Consider the following 20137-nt stretch of genomic DNA (forward strand, 5'->3'; position numbering starts at 1 on the left):
TTCTTTTGAATTTGGCAATAAAATTATGTCAACAATCCATGAATTTTTTTTTGAATATATGGTAGAAATGAACCATATGTCATAATTTCATCAACACAACACCTAGATAAATTCACGCAAAATAACATTCAGAGTTGTTATAATAGATTGTATGCTTCATTGGCGAGTGGTACATTTAAAATGCAAAATTATTACTTTGAAATTTTTAAATTTCTGAAAAAGTTAGGCCTACCAGAAGTTGAATCGAATAGTCATGCTCCTTCTCGTGTCAAAGAAAAATCCGGAGACCCAGGCTAATGTCCTGAGGAAAGAGTTCAAATTCCATCAGGGCAGCTGGAATTTAAATTCAATGAATGAAATCTGGAATTATAAAGCTGATGTTGGTAACAGTGATCATGGCAACTATTGTTAGTTGTCATAAAAACCCATCTTGTTCACTAATGTCCTGTTACAAAAGGAAATCTGCTGCCCTTACTTGGTTTAGCCTACGTGTGACTCCAGACCCACAGCAAAAGGGTTCACTCTTAATTACCCATTGATATCAGTTCAACAGCAAGTAGGGATGGACAACAAATTCTGCCTTTACCAGTGACACACAAATCCAGTGAAAAATAAATTTTAAAAACTCATGTTTTACAAATTTGTTAGGACTCCTTGAGAGTAAAACAAACACATGGGAAAAAACAGAACCAGTAGACACAGTGTCTTATTTCCAAAGGCATTCAGTAAGGTGCCACCTAAAAGGTTACCAGAGAAAATAAGAGTTCATAGTAATGGGGCTAATGTATTAGCATGGATTGAAAATTGGTAAACTCATAGAAGACAGAGTCAGGATTAACGGTGCAGTTCTGAAGACAGGTCACTGGACTTGAAATCTTAATTCTGTTTTCTGTCTACAGATGCTTCTGGTGTTGCTGAGTTTTTCCAGCAACCACAGCTTTTTGTTTCATTTTAATGGCTGTGGTGTTGGGTGTGATATATTAGTCTGGGTAGAGGTTTGGCCAACAGGAAATGGAGTTGTGATAAATGGTGCATTTTCAGAGTGGAAACATGTCCACATGAAAACACAAAGGTTGAGGGCACAGAATGCTTTCATGCTCAAGAGAGAAGATTACATATTGATGAGCTTCACTTTCTGCACTTTTATAATCTTTGAAGTCGGTATAATATTCAACATTCTGTGGTTATGGTACCTTTAGCTGCACACCACTTTAAATCAGATGGTATAATGTTCATATCCAATAACCAAAGGATACCATCCAAGATAACTGTAACACTGGCACCAGCATCTTGCTTAAATTTGGTTTGATAGACATTCACTTGGATGACTTCTGTCATTATATCATGTCACTTTTTAATTTCTCCTTTGGAAGAATAATGTGTATTTTTCCTATTTAATTGATCTTCAGTGAAGAAGCTGATTCACTTGCAGTGTCAGAATGTTCTTCAAAATTCTTTTCCAAATCATGAGTGTACATGTTGGATTGGAAATGATTTGACTTGTTGCATGTTTTGTTTTTCAGACGATAGTATGTTTTTGAGCAGTGACCCACTTTTGCTAAAATGAGTACATCATTGGTGAAAGGCTGAATGGTTTTGTTTTCACCAATGTGCAGTTCTGGAACCACATCAATGACCAGTTACTATAGCAATAGATTGTTTAGAGTTTCACGTTGATGATGTCACATGCAGTATACTGTTCGGGTGAAAGATCAATCTCCACTGTTCAGATGGTTTATTGTGCTTTAAGTTGTTAACCCACTCTGTGGAATGTGTTACATTAAAATTGAACTCTTGCTGTACAATACGTTTTGAACAGAATTCTAGATTCTATGTTCATTGTTATTTGGAGTGTTGATTATAGAATCAAATCCACTTTTGATTGAAGAATTTCAGTGACTTATTAATCTAGGAGGCAATGGCAATTCTGTCAGAAATAAATTTTTGTTTTGGGTTTTCACATAGTTCATGTACAGATAGCTAATAAAACTATTTACAGACTCTCCTGAGACTTGATATCTTCTATTGAAATAAGATCTCACCAGTTACTTGTTTTTGAAGTGAAATATTGATCAAAAGCTATTACAAGGTTCTCAAACATAATTTGGTTCTCATTGATCTGCTGTCCATGTAACACATAATCTGATGTTGTTTCCACACAGGAGAGAAGTGTGTTAACCTGTTGTGCATCTGATTTGATTTCCAATGCTGAAGCTATTCTCAATTTTGAGACATTTGCTTTCCAAATATGCCAGTTTAACATCTATCAAACAGATTTGAAAGCTCACTTTTTTCCTGGTAGAAAGATTGGTCATTGTTGCCTTGTTTGATTGTTGATAGGTAATTGAAGATGTGATTATCTTCTTGATTTGGAAGAATATTATTCGGATTTTGATTTCCTTGCATTATACTTACTCAGTTACATTGCCGTATTATTTCATTAAAGTTGTTGAATATTTGTTATTGCAAAGATGGTTGTTTGTTGTAGTACTAAAGTTGAAGATTGTTAAAGTTTCTGTTATTCTAGAAATTACTTAACAGCTTTAAATATCAAGTTTGCTTTCTTTCACTGGTATGGCATCTCCATAGAGATGAATGAAAACATTCCTTTTCCAAGATGCCTGAAAAATTTCCCAAAGATCTTGTTATCTGTTCACATAACAAAATTCAAATTCTTTTTGACCATATCAAATACTGCTATCGTGACATTATTGGCAGCAATTCTATTTTTCTGTCTGTGGTATTTTTATGCTGAATATGACATCACATGATCAGGCCCACATTCTTTTCCTTTATTTGATTTTTTCCTTTTTGTATGTGGATTAACAAAATTGATCAAACTTCTTAGTGGCCAAATAAAGTTCAGAATTTGTCATTCAAAGCACTAAAATAATTTTTAAAATCACTAACTTCAGTGTAAGCTCTGACATTTTGAATTGCAAGATCGATCTTATTCATTTATTTTCTCTTCCAATTGATATTCTTCAAATTTATACTTGAAGAATGATTTTAAATTGCTCACTAATTTTGATGTCAAGTAAATAGTTCAGAAATTTGTTCGTTCATTGTTGGAAGATTTACTGTGCTCCTCAGCCAAGTTTTTGCGGTTGTAACATATCTCTATGCCCCACTCCTTAATGGACCAAATCTGCTTTTGGTGCTGGTAATTGGATACTTTTCACAATGACTCAATTTGGATCTCTCCCTGTAGTTGTTGGTTTGCTTTTACTGCTTTCACTGCCATTTTAAAGGTTTGCTTCCACTATTACTGACTGTAAAAGGCTTTTTGAGACTTAATTTTCTGATCCTTTCTCTGTGGGAGTTTTCTGTTCAGAGATGTTTTGTGCATAGCTGCTGATTTGCTTTGTGGCACCTTTCTGGCTTAAAACTGTACTCGTGTTTTCTTAAAAAAGCTCGTTGAATTTTTTTAATTCTCAAGATGACTTCAGGTCTTTTTCTTGATTATTACTGCTGCCACAATTTTCTAAACAGTGAATCGTATAGCTGCCAACATCTATTGTTGTGTGGTTTGATATCGTATGATTCTTTACAGACTGACCAAGGAGAAGGCACCTGTCTTTAGGCTTACACCTTGAAGTAGTTGTGGTGATCTCAGCTGAAGTTATTGCTGAACAAGTCAGATCTCCGAATGAAATATAGTTTATTAGGTCATATCTTGTTTTGTTTTATTTAACAAGTTGGTCTTGCAGTGAAACATCAGCTTACAATGTTAAAAATGTGATTTTAACAGTAAAACAGAAGCTTATTATGCAAATAAAATTGAGATAAACTTGAATAACCCAAACTATTTATGTGTAACATAATTTGAAAGACTTTAAAAATCACAACAAAAGTACAATTAGAGTCATATTCACAGAATAACATAGGTCTATGGCACAAGAAAAACCCTTCAACCCATCAAGTCTGTGCTGGTGAAAAGCAACCAACTAACTCTTTTAATCCCATATTCCTGCACTTAGCCGATAGCCTTGAATGCCTTGGCATTGCAAGTATACATCGGAACACCTCTTGAATGTTGTGAGGATTTCCGCCTTTGCCACCCTTAAGATTGGTGAGTTCCAGATTCCCACCACACTCTATCTATTCCAACACTAACACAAACTTTCAAACACTAGAGATAATTCCCTTCTCTATCACAGCTATAGATTTGATTTAACTGCTTCTTTCAATTCCCCGCTTGAAAATGTAGTAATGTCTCTCTGGATTAGTCATATAACTGATCCTGGACTTTTTCAACTTTAAATAGCCCAGTTCAGATTTCAAACAAATATTTAAGGATCTGGAATTTTAAAACTAAAACTCTTACACCAAGGTAGCCTACTTTCTATCAGTTCTACATGATGTGCTTTCATCAGAAACTGTTTCAAAAATATAACTTACATCATTACTTCTATGAAGTGAATACAAAACCACCTGCCAAGCCACCCTTTGTTTTCCCTGAAGAAGAAGAAAAAATCCTGATCCTTGTAAACTGAAAGTAAGCTAAAATTTTTTAATGTTTTCTCTACCCACTCATAAACCACTCCCAATGTGGGCACATTCCCATTTTCAGCCGAGGAACTCTTTCTTTCAAACTGATTTATGAAACACATTCCTCCAGAAATGCTAACAAATTGGCCGTTAAACTCCCTTATATGCACAGACCAATATCCACATGCCACTCGTTCAGAATCCAGATTCTAAAGTAAATGATTTATAAATGATACAGAGTTACAAACCTTGCATCAATAACACTATTTGTTATATGTTTAATTATGACTGCAACACAAGGTAATCACATGCATACTTTTCCTGATGATGGGATTATGCCTGAAACGTCGATTCTCCTGCTTCTCAGATGTTACCTGACCTACTGTGCTTTTCCAGCATCGCACTCATGACTCTAATCTCCAGCATTTGCAATCCTCACTTTCTCCATAGGTATACCAAGGTCTGACTTGTTACATTAAACCATAAATCTAACTTATTCATATTTTTATGTCCATATGCTCTCCAGACTCTCATCCTAGAGTGTTGCACTCTTCATCTAGGATGCGCAGCTCTGTTACATTATTGTCAGACTGATCCAGGGTCCTGGTGCCCTTTCACAGTAGCAAACAATCACAGTAACATTACCATGTGTTCAAATGTAGAGCATTCTACAAATGTGATAACTGAGAAATGTATTTATAAATAGTTACAATGCAAGATAACGGCAACCGCAGATTTATATCGGATATTGTCTTTGTGTAGAGGGTACTGACATACATTTTTTAACCGCTAATAAATTTGAGAATATCAAATATGGCACATCTGATTTAGTAAATCAAGTCAATGAGATAATAAAACAATCCCTGACAAGCAACATATATCAGTTATCATCAATGCCAGTGCTCATATACTAAGTACTCCTTCAGGAGATGATAAACATGTCATCCTGAGAGACTCATTTAATTATGTAAGAGGAATGTGGGCATCATATTATATTGTGCTCTGTGCACACTGTTAACACGTAAAGAGTAGCAGCTACAATTTGTCATGCATTTGGTGCCTTAGATTGTTTATTAAAGCTTGGATACTCCACCTGAGTGCTTATTAAATCTCCCATAGTATTCTTTAGAAAATAATTGCACTGTTGTTGAATTAATCCTTTAATATATGGGTATATATTTAATATTATCAAAAGGTTATTTTTTATATTTTATATCAACAAAGCTTTTCACTGTGCCTCAGTACACGTGACAATAAATTCAATTCAATTCAATTCAGGCTGTCCCAGTTATTGTATCTGGTCGATCACTGTCATTCCAGCTTATTTGCTAGCATCATGGTCCATTTGGTGTTAGCTTAAATTACTGATGTGGTATTTGAGGGAAAAAAAATAACTGGATAAATAATATTTTAATTTAATTTGCATGCCCATCTAAGCATATAGTATGTTGGTGTTAGAATTTATTGATAGACACCATTCATCATTGATTCTTTGTATTCCCTGGGGGACATCATCATGTTTTTGCCAGAGCTATATTGAGTAGTGTGGTACGTTGAAACATGATTAGAATATAAGTCAAACTGAGTTCTAGTAAAGCCTTCCTCTTCTATAATTCCCTGCTTCAATTTACTTTGCGAAACAACTTGACATTCATCAGGTAAATTCTTGATGTTTTCTTCGTCCTTCACATTATGTTCTTCAACACAATCTGGGGAATTTCTGTCACCACCCGGGTTTCTCGGCACCTGTTCTGCTGCTGAGGGATCTGAAGACTGTTCATTCCATTGCATAGTCATGTCGTCATTAACAAGCAAATTTGTTCAGTCTTCACAGCCTGCACAGGTTCTGCATGAAAGAGACAATGCATGCAGTATTGGGCAAGGCTTCACTTGGCAGGTCAAATGCCTAAACTGAACTGCAGCCTGAATCTAAAGGGACACTACAAGGAAGGCTCCCTACCTCCTATTTAGTCTATCTGCTTACAATGACTCATGACAAGGAAGTTGTGTATTTTTTGATACTGATTTGGTGCTCCTTTGTCATGAAACATCCAGAAGGAGGCTGTAAACAGAAACATACAGCATGATTTTCCCCTCCCTGAAGTTGCAGGAAAATCGGTGAACATGACGACTTAATCAAGGGAGAGTTCACAAATCAGATTCTTACTCTCAAGTTAAACTAGTGCAATGGCCTTCACTTACCCTAGAAGGCAGTGTCAAAATCTCACCATCACAGGGCAAGAAGCCAAGTTGTCTGGGTTTGCATTTCATTAATTTCTTCATATTCATTTCCCCTTCTCAATTAATTCATGTGAAAATTAGCAGCTCAGCGATTCCAAAGCTCACCGGTACGAAACCAAGTGGGTAGCTGTGGAATTAGCCAGGTGAATTCACAGCTGTGGCAGGAATCTTCCTCTAGTCCACACATTTAGATGCAACTGCTACAACAGCAGCAGATGCCTTGTCAGTCACTGGATACAGTCTCTCCCTGGACCCTGCAATGGCAATGTATCAGACTCGGAACATCGCGGAGGCTCAAGCATCAATCGTTCTCACAAATCGCCATTTTGCAGGCAGCTGTTCTGCTCAGCACAGCAGCTCTCTGGCTGAGAATTAAAACTTTTGCAAAAAGAGAAGAGCAGCCAGCTTCTTGTTGGGAGGAACAACTTTAACATAGAGGGAAATGTAATGGGACCTCCTGCAGGTCTGACAGTGTAAGATGGCACCAAGGACGGAAGCTTGAGAAGTCAAATAGGCATACTGAGGAGGAAAGGATATCAGAGAGATAGGGTGAAACAAGCAAAGCATTTCCTCCGAAGATGTGAATTGCAGGTCGAATTTCATATAACTATTTCGTTTTTCTCATCTATCCTCAGTTTCCCTTCATGTTTGCTGCTGCTAGTGGAATAAAGAATCCTTGCTTCATGATCTTTGAGCCGTCTGTGTGTTTAAGTCTCCCATTACAGTCCTGTCAGAGTTAGCAGTTAGCAATGTCCCACAGAATAGGCATTAAGATATGGCCATCCAGGTTGAAAGGCAGCTGAGCTGGGGAGGATTGCTGGAGTATTGAAACTTGCAATGTCCTTGAGGGAGCCTGGAGCTACTTTGGGATCATTGCAGGCTCAGAAATTGACAATGGAAACCAAAGCTTTAGGCCAAACCCCGGTAGGGACACTCCATGTACACTCCCTCAATGTAGGAGGTGGCACTCCAATCAGATATTCGACTTTCCAATGTGTAGGAAGGTGGACAGATTTGGAGAAAAACTAGAAACATCCAATAATTCAGTGATTGAAAATAGATTGAAGTTGCACAGCTGGTTATGGTGGTCTAGCGGCCTCACTGCAAGAATGCAGGTGATGTTCATAACGGTCGGAGGCTGAAGGGTGACCTTATAGAGGTTTACAAAATTATGAGGGGCATGGGTAGGATAGATAGACAAAGTCTTTTCCCTGGGGTTGGGGAGTCCAGAGCTAGAGGGCATAGGTTTAGGGTGAGAGGGGAAAGCTATAAAAAAGACCTAAGGGGCAACTTTTTCACGCAGAGGGTGGTGCGTGTATGGAATGAGCTGCCAGAGGAAGTGGTGGAGGCTGGTACAATTGCAACTTTGAAAAGGCATTTGGATGGGTATATGAATAGGAAGGGTTTGGAGGGATATGGGCCAGGTGCTGGCAGGTGGGAATAGATTGGGTTGGAATATCCGGTCGGCATGGACAGGTTGGATCGAAAGGTCTGTTTCCATCTGTACATCTCTATGACTGTATGACATTTCTGCAAGTTTCATTGTTCGTTATTCCATGCAATAAAATGATCAATTCTTTCAACTATGGAACAGATGTTTTAGCTTTTTTTTTGTAAGCTAAAATGCATGCACAAACCGTGCTGTAGCCCAGCATTCTCCTGAATGTTTGCACGAAAATGGCTCTTGTGCCAAAGATATACAATTCACATCAGGGAGTCCACTTCCTTGTCAGGCCTACTAAGTTGTCACTTATCCTAATGTAGACGTCGTACATGTAATGCTGAGGTTTGCAGGTTCTGAGGCTTTGTGAGATCTGTTTGCATTCGAAGAGTTAAAATGAGTAATGGATCTGTGAGTGTTAGGTAGCGGAGAAAAGATGGTATCGCTTACTCTTCAGGAACGCAGAAGATGACTGCCTTTCTTCTTTTTTGTTATTTGTTCAGTCCAAGAGCACTGACTCACACTGCTATCTACACCCAGGCTGAATGGGTGTGATGTAAGGGTTGATTTGATTCGCCAAGAATTTCAGTTTTGGATCCTCTTTTGTTTGTCATTTATATAAATGCTTTGGATGAGAATATAGAAGGCATGGTTAGTAAATTTGTGGATGACACCAAAGTGAAAAGGGTTTTCTAAGATTACAAAGAGATCTTGATCAAATGGGTCAATGGGCTGAAAAATGGCAGTTCCATCTGGATAAGTGCTAGTTATTACATTTGATACAATAAACAAGGGTAGGGCTTATACAATTAATGGTAGGGCCTTGGGTAGTGTTGTAGAACAGAGGGACCGAAGGGTACAGGTACATAATTCTTTGAAGTATGCATCACATATAGACAGCGTGGTTAAAAAGGCATTTGGCAAGCTTACCTTCTTTGCTCAGTCCTTGGAGTATAGAAGTTGGGAAGGCATTTTGAGGTTGTACAGGATATTGGTGAGGCCTCTTCTAGAATAGTGTGTCCAGTTCTGGTTGCTTGGTTATAGGAAGCATATTATCCAGCTAGAGAAGTTTATCAGGAAGTTGCCGAGTATGGAAAGTTTGAGTTATAAAGACTGAATATTTTGGGACTTTTTTCACTGGAGCATGAGAAGTTAAGAGGTGCCCTGATAAACATGCCCTGATAAACTTCAAAAACGAAAATTCCACCCAACAAATGGGTCTTGAACATTTGAAATTATCAATAAAAGAATCATTACTAATTTTCTAATTTTACACCTCTTGGCCCATTTGTTTTTTGCATCATCATTTGTTTGCATTACATCATCACACTTTTAAAGTCATTGAGTCATATAGCTGTACAGCACGGAAACAGACCCTTTGGTCTAACTCCTCCATGCTGACCAGATATCCTAAACTAAGCTCGTCCCATTTGTGAGCAATTAGACCATATCCCTTTAAACCCATCCTCCAGATGCCTTTTAAATATTGTAATTGTATCAGCCTCCACCACTCCCTCTGATAGCTCATTCCATACACGCTGTGTGAAAAAGTTGCCCCTTAGGTCCCTTTTAAATTTTTCCCCTCTTACCCTAAACCTCTGCCTTCTACTTCTGGATCCTCCCACCCCAGGGAAAAGACCTTGTCTATTTACCCTATTCATGCCCCTCATGATTATATAAACCTCTATAAGGTCACCCCTCAGCCTCTGACGTTCCAGGCAAAACAGCCCCAGCCTGCTCAGCTCTCCCTGTAGCTCAAACCCTCCAACCCTAGCAACATCCTTGTAAATCTTTTATGAACCCTTTCAAGTTTCACAACATCCTTCCAATGGGAAGGAAACCAGAATCGCACACAGTATTCTAAAAGTGGCCTAACCAATGTCTTGTTTAGCTGCAACATGACTTCCCAACTCCTAGACTCAATGCACTGACCAATAAATGTTATTTTTCCTGCCTTCTGCCCAATTACAGATCTTTATTTTTGTTCTTACTCATCACCTTCTGCCTGCTGCTGTTCTTGTTTAAAATCTACTACATCTGCAAGGTTTTGTTTTGCAGTTCTGATAAAAGAACATTGACCTGAAAAGTTAATCGATCTGCCTGACCTGCTGAATATTACCAGTGTAAACTGGTTGGTCTTTAACTATTGTAGAGCCTGGGTAACTATTTAATTCAAAGACTGTGAACCCCTCTTTAACTGGGAGCCATAAAAGTAGTATATTATTTTTCATGCCATGAAATTGTAACTATTTGTGTCACTCAAGCTATATGTTAATAGGGGAAGAGGAAACAACTGTTCAATTACTAGTTTTAAAAATTGATCAATATTTAAAAGTCGAGACTTTTGTGTTGCAAACAATTAAACTCATTTGATGCTGAGTTATTGTAGTGAGAAGATCCTTGGATCCCACACAGCCTTCATTCAGTATAAAGTTCTCAATATTTATCTGTGCCGTGTATCCAGATTTATAGAAATAAAATTAAACGATTCAATATGGCAGAATATCAAGTTCTCATTTAATTGTAGATTAAGGGATACAAGTGTGTGAAAAAATGTGTCAGACCTAATATTTGACAATGGAATACTATTAAAGATAAAAATCACACTTTGTTTTTATGGATCAAGACAGGCACGCGTTGATGGATTTTCAATAATGAGTTCATTGTAGTGTCCTTTTTTTGTGTTTACTAAGTTTTGTGAATTTTTAAGCATACTGTAAGATTGTCCTTTCACATAAACAGAGAAGCTTACAACACAGCAGGAGCTTTTTTGGCCCAATATCGGAGTTACTGACCCCCTTGCCAGTAGGAATAATTTTCCTCCATTTGTTTTGTCACAATCACTCATTTTTAAAAAATATCTTATCTGTTCTAAAGAGAATGTTCACAACTTTGCCAACTACTCCTCATAACTGAAGCTACTCATCCCTAGTAACATCTTATTGAAACTTCCTGGTATCCTTTCTTAGGTCATTACAACAAGTCTGATGCCCAATGTTTTCAAAAATGTCTCTGATGAGGCCTAAGTAGTGATGTACATAAGATCACGACTTATGTACATAAGAATATGATCATTATATTCTATTCCTCAATTTAAATCCAGTTAACCCATATGTTTTTCTTACTACATTATCAGCCACCTTTAAGGATTTGTTTGAACTGATCTTAAGGTCGTTTGACTCATCTACACATTTCAACAACATGCCAAATTATAGCATACTATTTCCAAAGTACAGCAATTCACAGCTCCACTATGACTTCATAACTCTTTACATTTCATCATCCTGCCTATATTGTCCTTGAAGCCTATTACCATTCTCATCACTAAATATGATTTTGTCAAGTTTCAAATTATTAGCAAACTTTATAATGTTGCTCTTTACACTAGAGCCTAGGTCATTCATAAAAATTACAAAATTGAGGGAACAGCCCTGTAAACAGTCTTGCAGTTTGTAAATCATCTATCCACAACTCCCCTATATTTCTTGTCACGGATTCAATCTTCAATCCTTACCACCTCCATATTTAGGGCTTCTATCTTCCTAATAAGTCTCTCTGTGCTGCTTTTTTGAATGCCTTCTAAATGTTGATATATTCAACATTCACAACATTTACCTGATATCCATGTTGCAGCTCCTTGATTAATCTATACCTTTCAAAATGAAATTTTATTTCTCCTTGGTAAGTGTTTCTATAACTTCCTCACAACTGTAGTAAGGTTAATTCTTCTATGATTTCCTGCTTTGTCTCTTCTTCCTTATTTTGAATTATGGTATAACATGAGCAACCTTCCAGGCCTCCAGAAATACATTCAGTGAGGATTGAAAGATTATGACCAATGCCTTTGCTGAATGGTTCTTTCAGCAACCTAGATGCATTCCATCTGGAGCAGGTAACATCAATTTTCAGTTGTTATTTTTTTCTCCTCACTTCTTGCATGATTTGGAGGTGCCGGTATTAGACTGGGGTGTACAAAGTTAAAAATCACACAACATCAGGTTATAGTCCAACAGGTTAATTTGGAAGCACTAGCTTTCGGAGCACTTCTCCTTCATCGGGTAGTTGTGGCGTATAAGATCGTAGGACACAGAATTTATAGCAAAAGTTTACAGTGTGATGTAACTGAAATTATATATTGAAAAAGACCTGGATTGTTTGTTAAGTCTTTCATCTTTTAGAATGGGCATGTTGGTTTCAGTTCTTTCATATGTAAATACCAGAACTTTCTTAAAGTTACATTCTCAAGTGAACTTTAATAATAGGTACCAAGTTGGCCCAGATAATACATTGATGGTGTGAGGTGCCCTGTATGAGGCTGTCTGTGCCCCAATGTTCAGACTGATTCTAATCTAAAAAAGAGATTTACAAAATCTTACAGCCTTTATTTCCTGCAGCCTTTATATCAATTATGAAAGCAAATTGTGCTTTTAGTGCTTTACTCACATCTCCTGTCTCTGCATGAACATTTTGTTTTGGGTCTGTAACAGATTGAACTTTTTCTGAGATAAATATTTACACCTTTTATATGTTTACAAATTGTTTTAAGGTTCAATTCAATGGCGCCTGCTGGAATTTTGTCATAACCTTTCTGCCTCCTGAGTTAACATTTCCCATTCCCTTCTGTACTTTTCATAATCTTTCTGGTTAGGAACTGACGCTTGCACTTGGCATTTGCCATGAACTATTTTAGTTTAATTTTTTTGCCTTTTGTCTTTCCCTTGGAAAAACATGAATCCATTCACCAAAAAGCGATAAAGAAAATGCACCTCACGTATCTGCCTGGTAACTATTGCTGTCCTTTCAGTGACTCTGAAGTAATGCAGACTAATTTCACACTGAAAGATGAAACCTCATTTTTTTTAACCTTGAGGATGTAGTATATTCTTGTATTACAGAACCATATTATCATAATGCAGTGATTTTGTTTACATCTCAATGAACTGGATAAGAGCCAACTATCATACTGTGGAGAAAACGTACTTTATTACCAGTTGCTGTCACACAAATGATTAATCATGGTATTGTAAAGGTAGAATGCAGCCTACAATAAATAGTGTTAATGAGTTATACAACAATATCATCCACCACTCAGTATTGTACATATATTACTGCTGATTACCTTGAGGTTGTCATGCAACATTAATCAAATTTTGATATATTTTCACTGAATTCATAAAATATAGTACACATGGCTCTTTATCTAAACGTGTCCACCAGCTTGTAACCTTAGGGTCTGGTTGTAATAAAGGTGGCATAGGAGGACTGACCAAAGGTGAATAATTTCCAATTGCTCCCAAGAATCTGGGTTGAGACACAGGGAAATAAGTGTACAGAGGGGTAAAAATAAATCCCAAATCTCAAGCATTTGAGTAGTTAAAGCCAAGTATTATGGGTGAGGTTAGACGAATCAAATATGTTTGTCCTATAGTATTTAACTTGTGTTTTCTGACAGCCCATATGGACGCACTATTGATCGTAGCATTGATTATGACAGCAGTGACTCAGTTGGGTGAAAGGTCAGAAAGTGGATAAATCACCTGGACCAGGTGGACTACACCCCAGGATTCTGAAGGAGATAGCTGAGAGGATTGTGGAGACATTGGTGATGATCTTTCAGGAACCACTAGAGTCGAGGACGGTCCCAAAGGTCTGGAAAATAGCTAATGTAACAGTCCTCTTTAAAAATACAGAGAGGTAGAAGACAGGAAACTGTAGGGCAGGTAGCCTGACCTGTGTCGTTGTAAAGATTTTAGAATCCATTATTGAGGATGGGATTGTGAAGTACTTGGAAGTGCATGATGAAATGGGGCTGAGTCAATATGGCCTCATCAAGGGAAGGTCAAACCTGACAAATCTGTTAGGATTCATCAAAGAGTTAATGAGCAACTTAGACAAAGGAGAGCCAGTGGATGTGATCTATTTGGATTTCCAGAAGTCCTTTGACAAGATGCTACACAGGAGGCTGCTAATTAAGATTAGAGCCCAGGGTGTAAGGGGCAAGGTACAGGCAAGTATAGAGGATTGGCTGACTGACAGAAGACAGAGAGTAGGGATAAAGTGGTCTTTTTCAGGATGGCAGCCAATTGTTAGTGGAGTTCCACAGGGGTCAGCGTTGGGACCACAACTATTCATGCTAGACATTAACGATCTGGGTGAAGAAACTGTGTGCATTGTTCTTAATTTTGTAAAGATAGGTAGAGATAGTATACAGGAGGTGGGGACGCTGCAGAAGGACTTGGATAGGCTATGATTGGTTAGGCCACTGTTGGAATATTGCGTGCAATTCTGGTCTCCTTCCTATCGGAAAGATGTTGTGAAACTTGAAAGGGTTCAGAAAAGATTTACAAGGATGTTGCCAGAGTTGGAGGATCTGAGCTACAGGGAGAGGCTGAACAGGCTGGGGCTGTTTTCCCTAGAGCGTCGGAGGCTGAGGGGTGACCTTATTGAGGTTTACAAAATTATGAGGGGCATAGATAGGATAAGTAGACAAAGTCTTTTCCCTGGGGTCAGGGACTCCAGAAGTAGAGGGCATAGGTTTAGGGTGAGAGGGGAAAGATATAAAAGAGACCTAAGGGGCAACTTTTTCACCCAGAGGGTGGTACATGTATGGAATGAGCTGCCAGAGGAAGTGATGAAGGCTGGTACAATTGCAACATTTAAGAGGCATTTGAATGGGTATATGAATAGGAAGGGTTTGGAGGGATATGGGCTGAGTCCTGGCAGGTGGGACTAGATTGGGTTGGGATATCTGGTCGGCATGGACGAGTTGGACCTAAGGGTCTGTTTCCATGCTCTGACTCTGACTCTGAGTCTGGGCAAAGAAATGGCAGTTTGCACACAATACGGGAAAATGTGAGGTTATGCACTTTGGTAGGAAGAACAGGCACAGACTGTTTTCTAATTAGGAAAAGGCTTTAGAAATCTGAAGCAAAAAGGAACTTAACAGTCTTGGTTCAGGATTCTCTTAAGGTTAACATGGAGGTTCCGTTGACAGCTAAGAAAGTAAATACAATGTTAGCATTCATTTCAAGAGGTCAGAATATGAGAGCCGAGATATACTGCTGAGGCTGTATAAGGCTCTGGTCAGACAGCATTTTGGAATATTTTGAGCAGTTTTGGGCCTTGTATCTAAGGAAGGATGTGCTGGCTTGGAGGAGGTCCGAGGAAGTTTATAAGAAATGATCCTGGGAGTGAAGAGCTTGTCACATGAGGTGCAGTTGATGACTCTGGGTCTCTACTCAATGGAAATTTGAAGAAATGTGGGGAGGTCTCTGAAACTTAGGAATACTGGGAGTCCTAGATAGAGTGGATAGGGAGAAGATGTTTCCATGAGTAGGAGAGACTATGACCTGATGGTACACCCTCAGAATGAAGGGCCAACTCTTATAACTAAGATGAGGAGGAATTTCTTCAGCCTGAGGGTGGTGACTCTGTGGAGCTTATTACCTCAGAAGGCTGTGGAAGCCAAGTTATTGAGGGTATTTAAGACAGAAATAAATAGGTTCTTGATTAATAAGGGGATCAAAGATTATGGGGAGAAGGCAGGAGAATGGGGTTGAGAAACACATCAGCCATGATTGAATGACAGGGCAGACTCAATGGGCTAATAGCTTAATTCTGCTCCCATATCTTATTGTCTTATGGTAGTATTCTTGTTCCTGTGTCATGGGTATGAGTTCAGTTTTAGTTCCAGGGCATAAGAACAAAAGTCAAGGCTGACACTTCAGTGTAGTACGACACTGAGGCAATACTGGAACGTCCGATGTTAAACCGAGGACCTATCTGCCTTCTCAAATGAATGTAAAGATCCTATTGCACTATTTTGAGGAATGGCAAGAAAGCTGTTGTTAATATTCTGGCCCATAATTCTCCCCCAACTGTCACAGAAACACATTATCAGGCCATTATCACATTGCTGATTGTGAGAACTTGCTGTATGAAAAATGGTTGGTGCATTTACTACATTACAATAATAGCTACATTTCAAACTACATAAAGTACTTAAAGTGCTTGGGATATCAAATAACTATGAAAGGTGCAGTATCAATACAAATGTGTTTATATCTGCTGTACAATGTGGATCTTGTTGGATGGAGGCAGAGTGAGGAACAGTAAGTACTCCCAGCAGAGATGAAAACCACGTTGGAATTGAAATTTGTCTTGGACAGTGAAAGTCTGAAATATTATATTTCATAACCTCTATTGGCAAAGTATATACTGGAGTCTTATACTTTAATATTTATTTACAGAATTACAAATGAGTGTCATACACTTCCCAACACAGCAACCACAGTTTAACTTTTCGTCTATTTAGAGGAGGCTGAAGTGTTATTACCCACATTTTGCATACCATTGCACTCAATTAGTATATAAATAATATTGCGTGCTATGGTATGTGAAAAGCACTATGTAAATGTAAGTATAGTGTTATAAAGCATACAATAGCGAATTAACAGTCTCTTTTACGCTATACCCCATTCTGTTTTCCATTGTACAGAAACTGGTTGGCATGTAAAATGGGCTGCTTGTGGGCAACAGCATATAAGAAATTTCCACCCTGTTGAATGAAAGTGAGGAAGGATTTTAGAGCAGGCAGTGAAAACAATTGAAGCTTTAAACCAAGTCTCCAGAGAAATAGTCGAGAGTGGGGTGCTGGAAAAACACAGCAGGTCAGGCAGCATCCAAAGAGCAGGAGAATCGACGTTTCGGGCAACAGCCTTTCACCCTTTTGCCTGAAATGTCGATTCTCCTGCTCCTCAGGTGCTGCCTGACCTGCTGTGCTTTTCTAGCACCCCACTCTTGACTCTGTTCAATCCAGCATCTGCAGTTCTCACTTTCTCCTCTAGATGAAATAGTTTAGTAGGAAAAACAATTTCTGGCATTTTTTATACATAATCATTGAAAGAAATTAAGTAAATTAAAAATATTCTCTTCAACCTTTCTCAGATAAATGAAAGAAAGTTGTGGTCATCTCAAACTTAAACTTTATGAATTTGATTAATTGACATTTATGTATGGGCAATGCAGTCAATGTATAAAAGTGCTAAACAGTTATTAAGATGTGTAAAAAAATCAAGGGAATAAAAGTTTGCATTCTCATAAATGGGGCAGCACAGTGGCTCAGTGGTTAGCACTGCTGCCTCACAGTGCCAGGGACCCAGATTTGATTCCACCTTGGGGCAATTATCTGTGTGGAGTTTGCACATTCTCCCTGTGTCTGTGTGGATTTCCTCCAGGTGCTTCGGTTTTCTCCCATACTCCAAAGTTGTGCAGGTTAGGTGCATTGGCCATGCTAAACTGCCCATAGTGTCCAGGAATATGCAGGCTAGGTGGGTTAGCCATTGCAAATGCAGAGTTACAGGGAAAGGGTAAGGGGGTGAGTCTGGGTGAGATGCTCTTCAGCAGGTTGGTGTGGACTCGAAGAACTGAATGGCCTGCTTCCAAATTGTAGAGATTCAGTGGTTATAAATATGTTAAAAGATTAGATGTATCCATTGGCAATTTTTAAGATAGGAATGTATTCAAAATTAATTTTCCATGAAATATCCTAAAATTAGATTAGATTACTTACAGTGTGGAAACAGGCCCTTCGGCCCAACAAGTCCACACCGCCCCGCCGAAGCGTAACCCACCCTTACCCCTACATCTACATCTGCATCTACCCCTTACCTAACACTACGGGCAATTTAGCATGGCCAATTCACCTGACCTGCACATCTTTGGACTGTGGGAGGAAACCGGAGCACCCGGAGGAAACCCACACAGACACGGGGAGAACGTGCAAACTCCACACACAGTCAGTCGCCTGAGGCAGGAATTGAACCTGGGTCTCTGGCGCTGTGAGGCAGCAGTGCTAACCACTGTGCCACCGTGCCGCTAACAAAGTCTATGAACAGGTCCTAAAGATATCAAAATGAAATATTGCTAAAAAGGAAGACCTGTTGCTGAAGTTTTAGATCTTGCACTCTACAAGACCAATGCAAGAATGCCAAATATTGAACAATCACTACAATTTGCTTTATAGGAGAAATGGATACTGGCTAATTGGATAGTCAACATGGAATTCTGGGCTATCCAAGTTCCTAGGCAATTCAAAACAGTTGCAAAGTTTAAGCACATTCCATCTGTTTGCAGTGAACTGGGTCCTGTGTAGTCATTCCTAGCAAACATTCTTTCAGTTTGTAATACATAGATTATAGACTGTAATCAACCAGCTTGCACTTATCAAAACCAAAGCAAAATGTCTGCGGTTTAGTTTGATTTCACAATTTGGCAATGTTTGCTGAACCATCCTAAGTGTACTAAGTAGAATTCCCTCAGTACATTCGACTGCATAGGACTAATAACACATTTAAGAAAATCAGTTGAGCCACAATATGCATAGTGTGGCTTATTTACATTTGCTAGCAGCAACATACATTGATATGCAGCGACTCATTCTCTGAAATGAAAAGGAATATGTTCAGACCTTGCACCTGTATTAGCTTACCCAGGACTTCCCCAATGCTTTCTCCATGGCAATGCCTCAGCCTTTCAGGGGAGATGGTGACATATTGTCATTGGACTAATATTCAGTGACCGAAGCTAATCCTCTGGGGACATGGGCTGAAATCATAAAATGGCAGCTAGTGGAATTTAAATTGAATTGTTAAATCTGGAAACAAAAGCTAGTTTCAGTAATGGTAACCATGAAACTTTGGTTAATCATTATAAAAACCTAATTGGTCCACTAATGTCCTTTAGGAAAGGAAATCTGCAATCCCTGTCTGGCCTGAATGTGACTCTGGATCTACAACAGTATGGTTGACTCTGAAATAGTCTAGTAATTCACTCAATTCAAGGACAGTTAGGGATGTACGATAAATGCTGGCCATATCCTATGAAAGGGGGAAAAAAAACAATGATCACTTACCAATCAGCACCCTTTTCTTCTGTAAGGTAAATTGTCATTCTTGCATCTGTCTCAATGACTGAAAGACAAAATACTTTTGGCAGCATATCTCTCTTTTCAATAATATGCAAGTTCTGTACTGTCATGCAAAATATGAAATCGGCTTAGATTTCGCTTTTCAGAATGTTCGGTGGATGCCAATGCAGAATTTCTTTGAACTATCCTAATGGTGAGATCCTTTGCCTTTCAGGCATTTTCAAAGAAACTCTCTTTGTCCCTCTATTTTCACAGTATTATCTGCTATGAAGAGCAAATAAAAAGTTAAAAGTAAAACCTCAGTTTTGAATTATTAAACGCCTGAGAATTCTTTTCATTTGCAGGCAGCAAACATCCCACTTGCCACTGAACTCAGTATTGATGAATTCCATTTCAATGACTTCTCTCTTGACAATGATGCTATGATCACTGCAGCCCTCAGAATGTTTATGGAGCTTGGAATGGTGCAGAAATTCAAAATTGATTATGAGGTAATTCATCCAAAAACAAACAGAATGATTTATAAAATGTAAGTTTTGTGCATTATTCATTATTTATCCTACAAATGTAAAATGTGTAAGAACGAAGCCTGAATTAATTTGCTGACAGTTGACATTTAGGCCTAACAGAAATTGACTGATGAATATTGACTCCTTCTCTTCATACTGAGGTCCCACCACCTGACCTTTGGCAGCTCATTCCACACACACACCATCCTCTGCATGAAAAATTGCCCCTTAGTTTCCTCTTCAATCTTTCCCCCTCACCTTAAACCTAAACCCTCTAGTTCTGGACTCTCCTACCCTGGAAAGGGACCTTGACTATTCCCTCTATCCATGACCCTCCTTTTAAATTGACTCTTTGTATTCTACCATCACAATTGGATTTGCAACATAGAGTGGCCATCATTAGCAGGTTGCTTTGAGCGTTTCCTTTTATTCTTGATTTGTTTTACTCAAATTATCCACTCACCCTCATACAACCTCAACTTCTCTGTTTCACACAACGATGGTTACTGATTTAACATGTTGTCGAAT

At 38.5% G+C, this 20137-nt stretch overlaps 1 protein-coding gene across 5 annotated transcripts in view; it reads left to right on the top strand.

The window, feature by feature from the left end:
- Window positions 1–20137, top strand: part of LOC140482128 (dual 3',5'-cyclic-AMP and -GMP phosphodiesterase 11A-like) — a 424709-nt gene that overhangs the window by 302915 nt on the left and 101657 nt on the right. For all 5 annotated transcript variants that reach the window (XM_072579133.1, XM_072579132.1, XM_072579135.1 and 2 more), the window contains one exon: window positions 19445–19591. In XM_072579133.1, the coding sequence (XP_072435234.1) occupies window positions 19445–19591 (147 nt within the window). The remainder of the gene's footprint in view (window positions 1–19444; window positions 19592–20137) is intronic.

The sequence above is a fragment of the Chiloscyllium punctatum genome, chromosome 10 (assembly GCF_047496795.1).
Source record: "Chiloscyllium punctatum isolate Juve2018m chromosome 10, sChiPun1.3, whole genome shotgun sequence".
Lineage (NCBI taxonomy): Eukaryota > Metazoa > Chordata > Chondrichthyes > Orectolobiformes > Hemiscylliidae > Chiloscyllium > Chiloscyllium punctatum.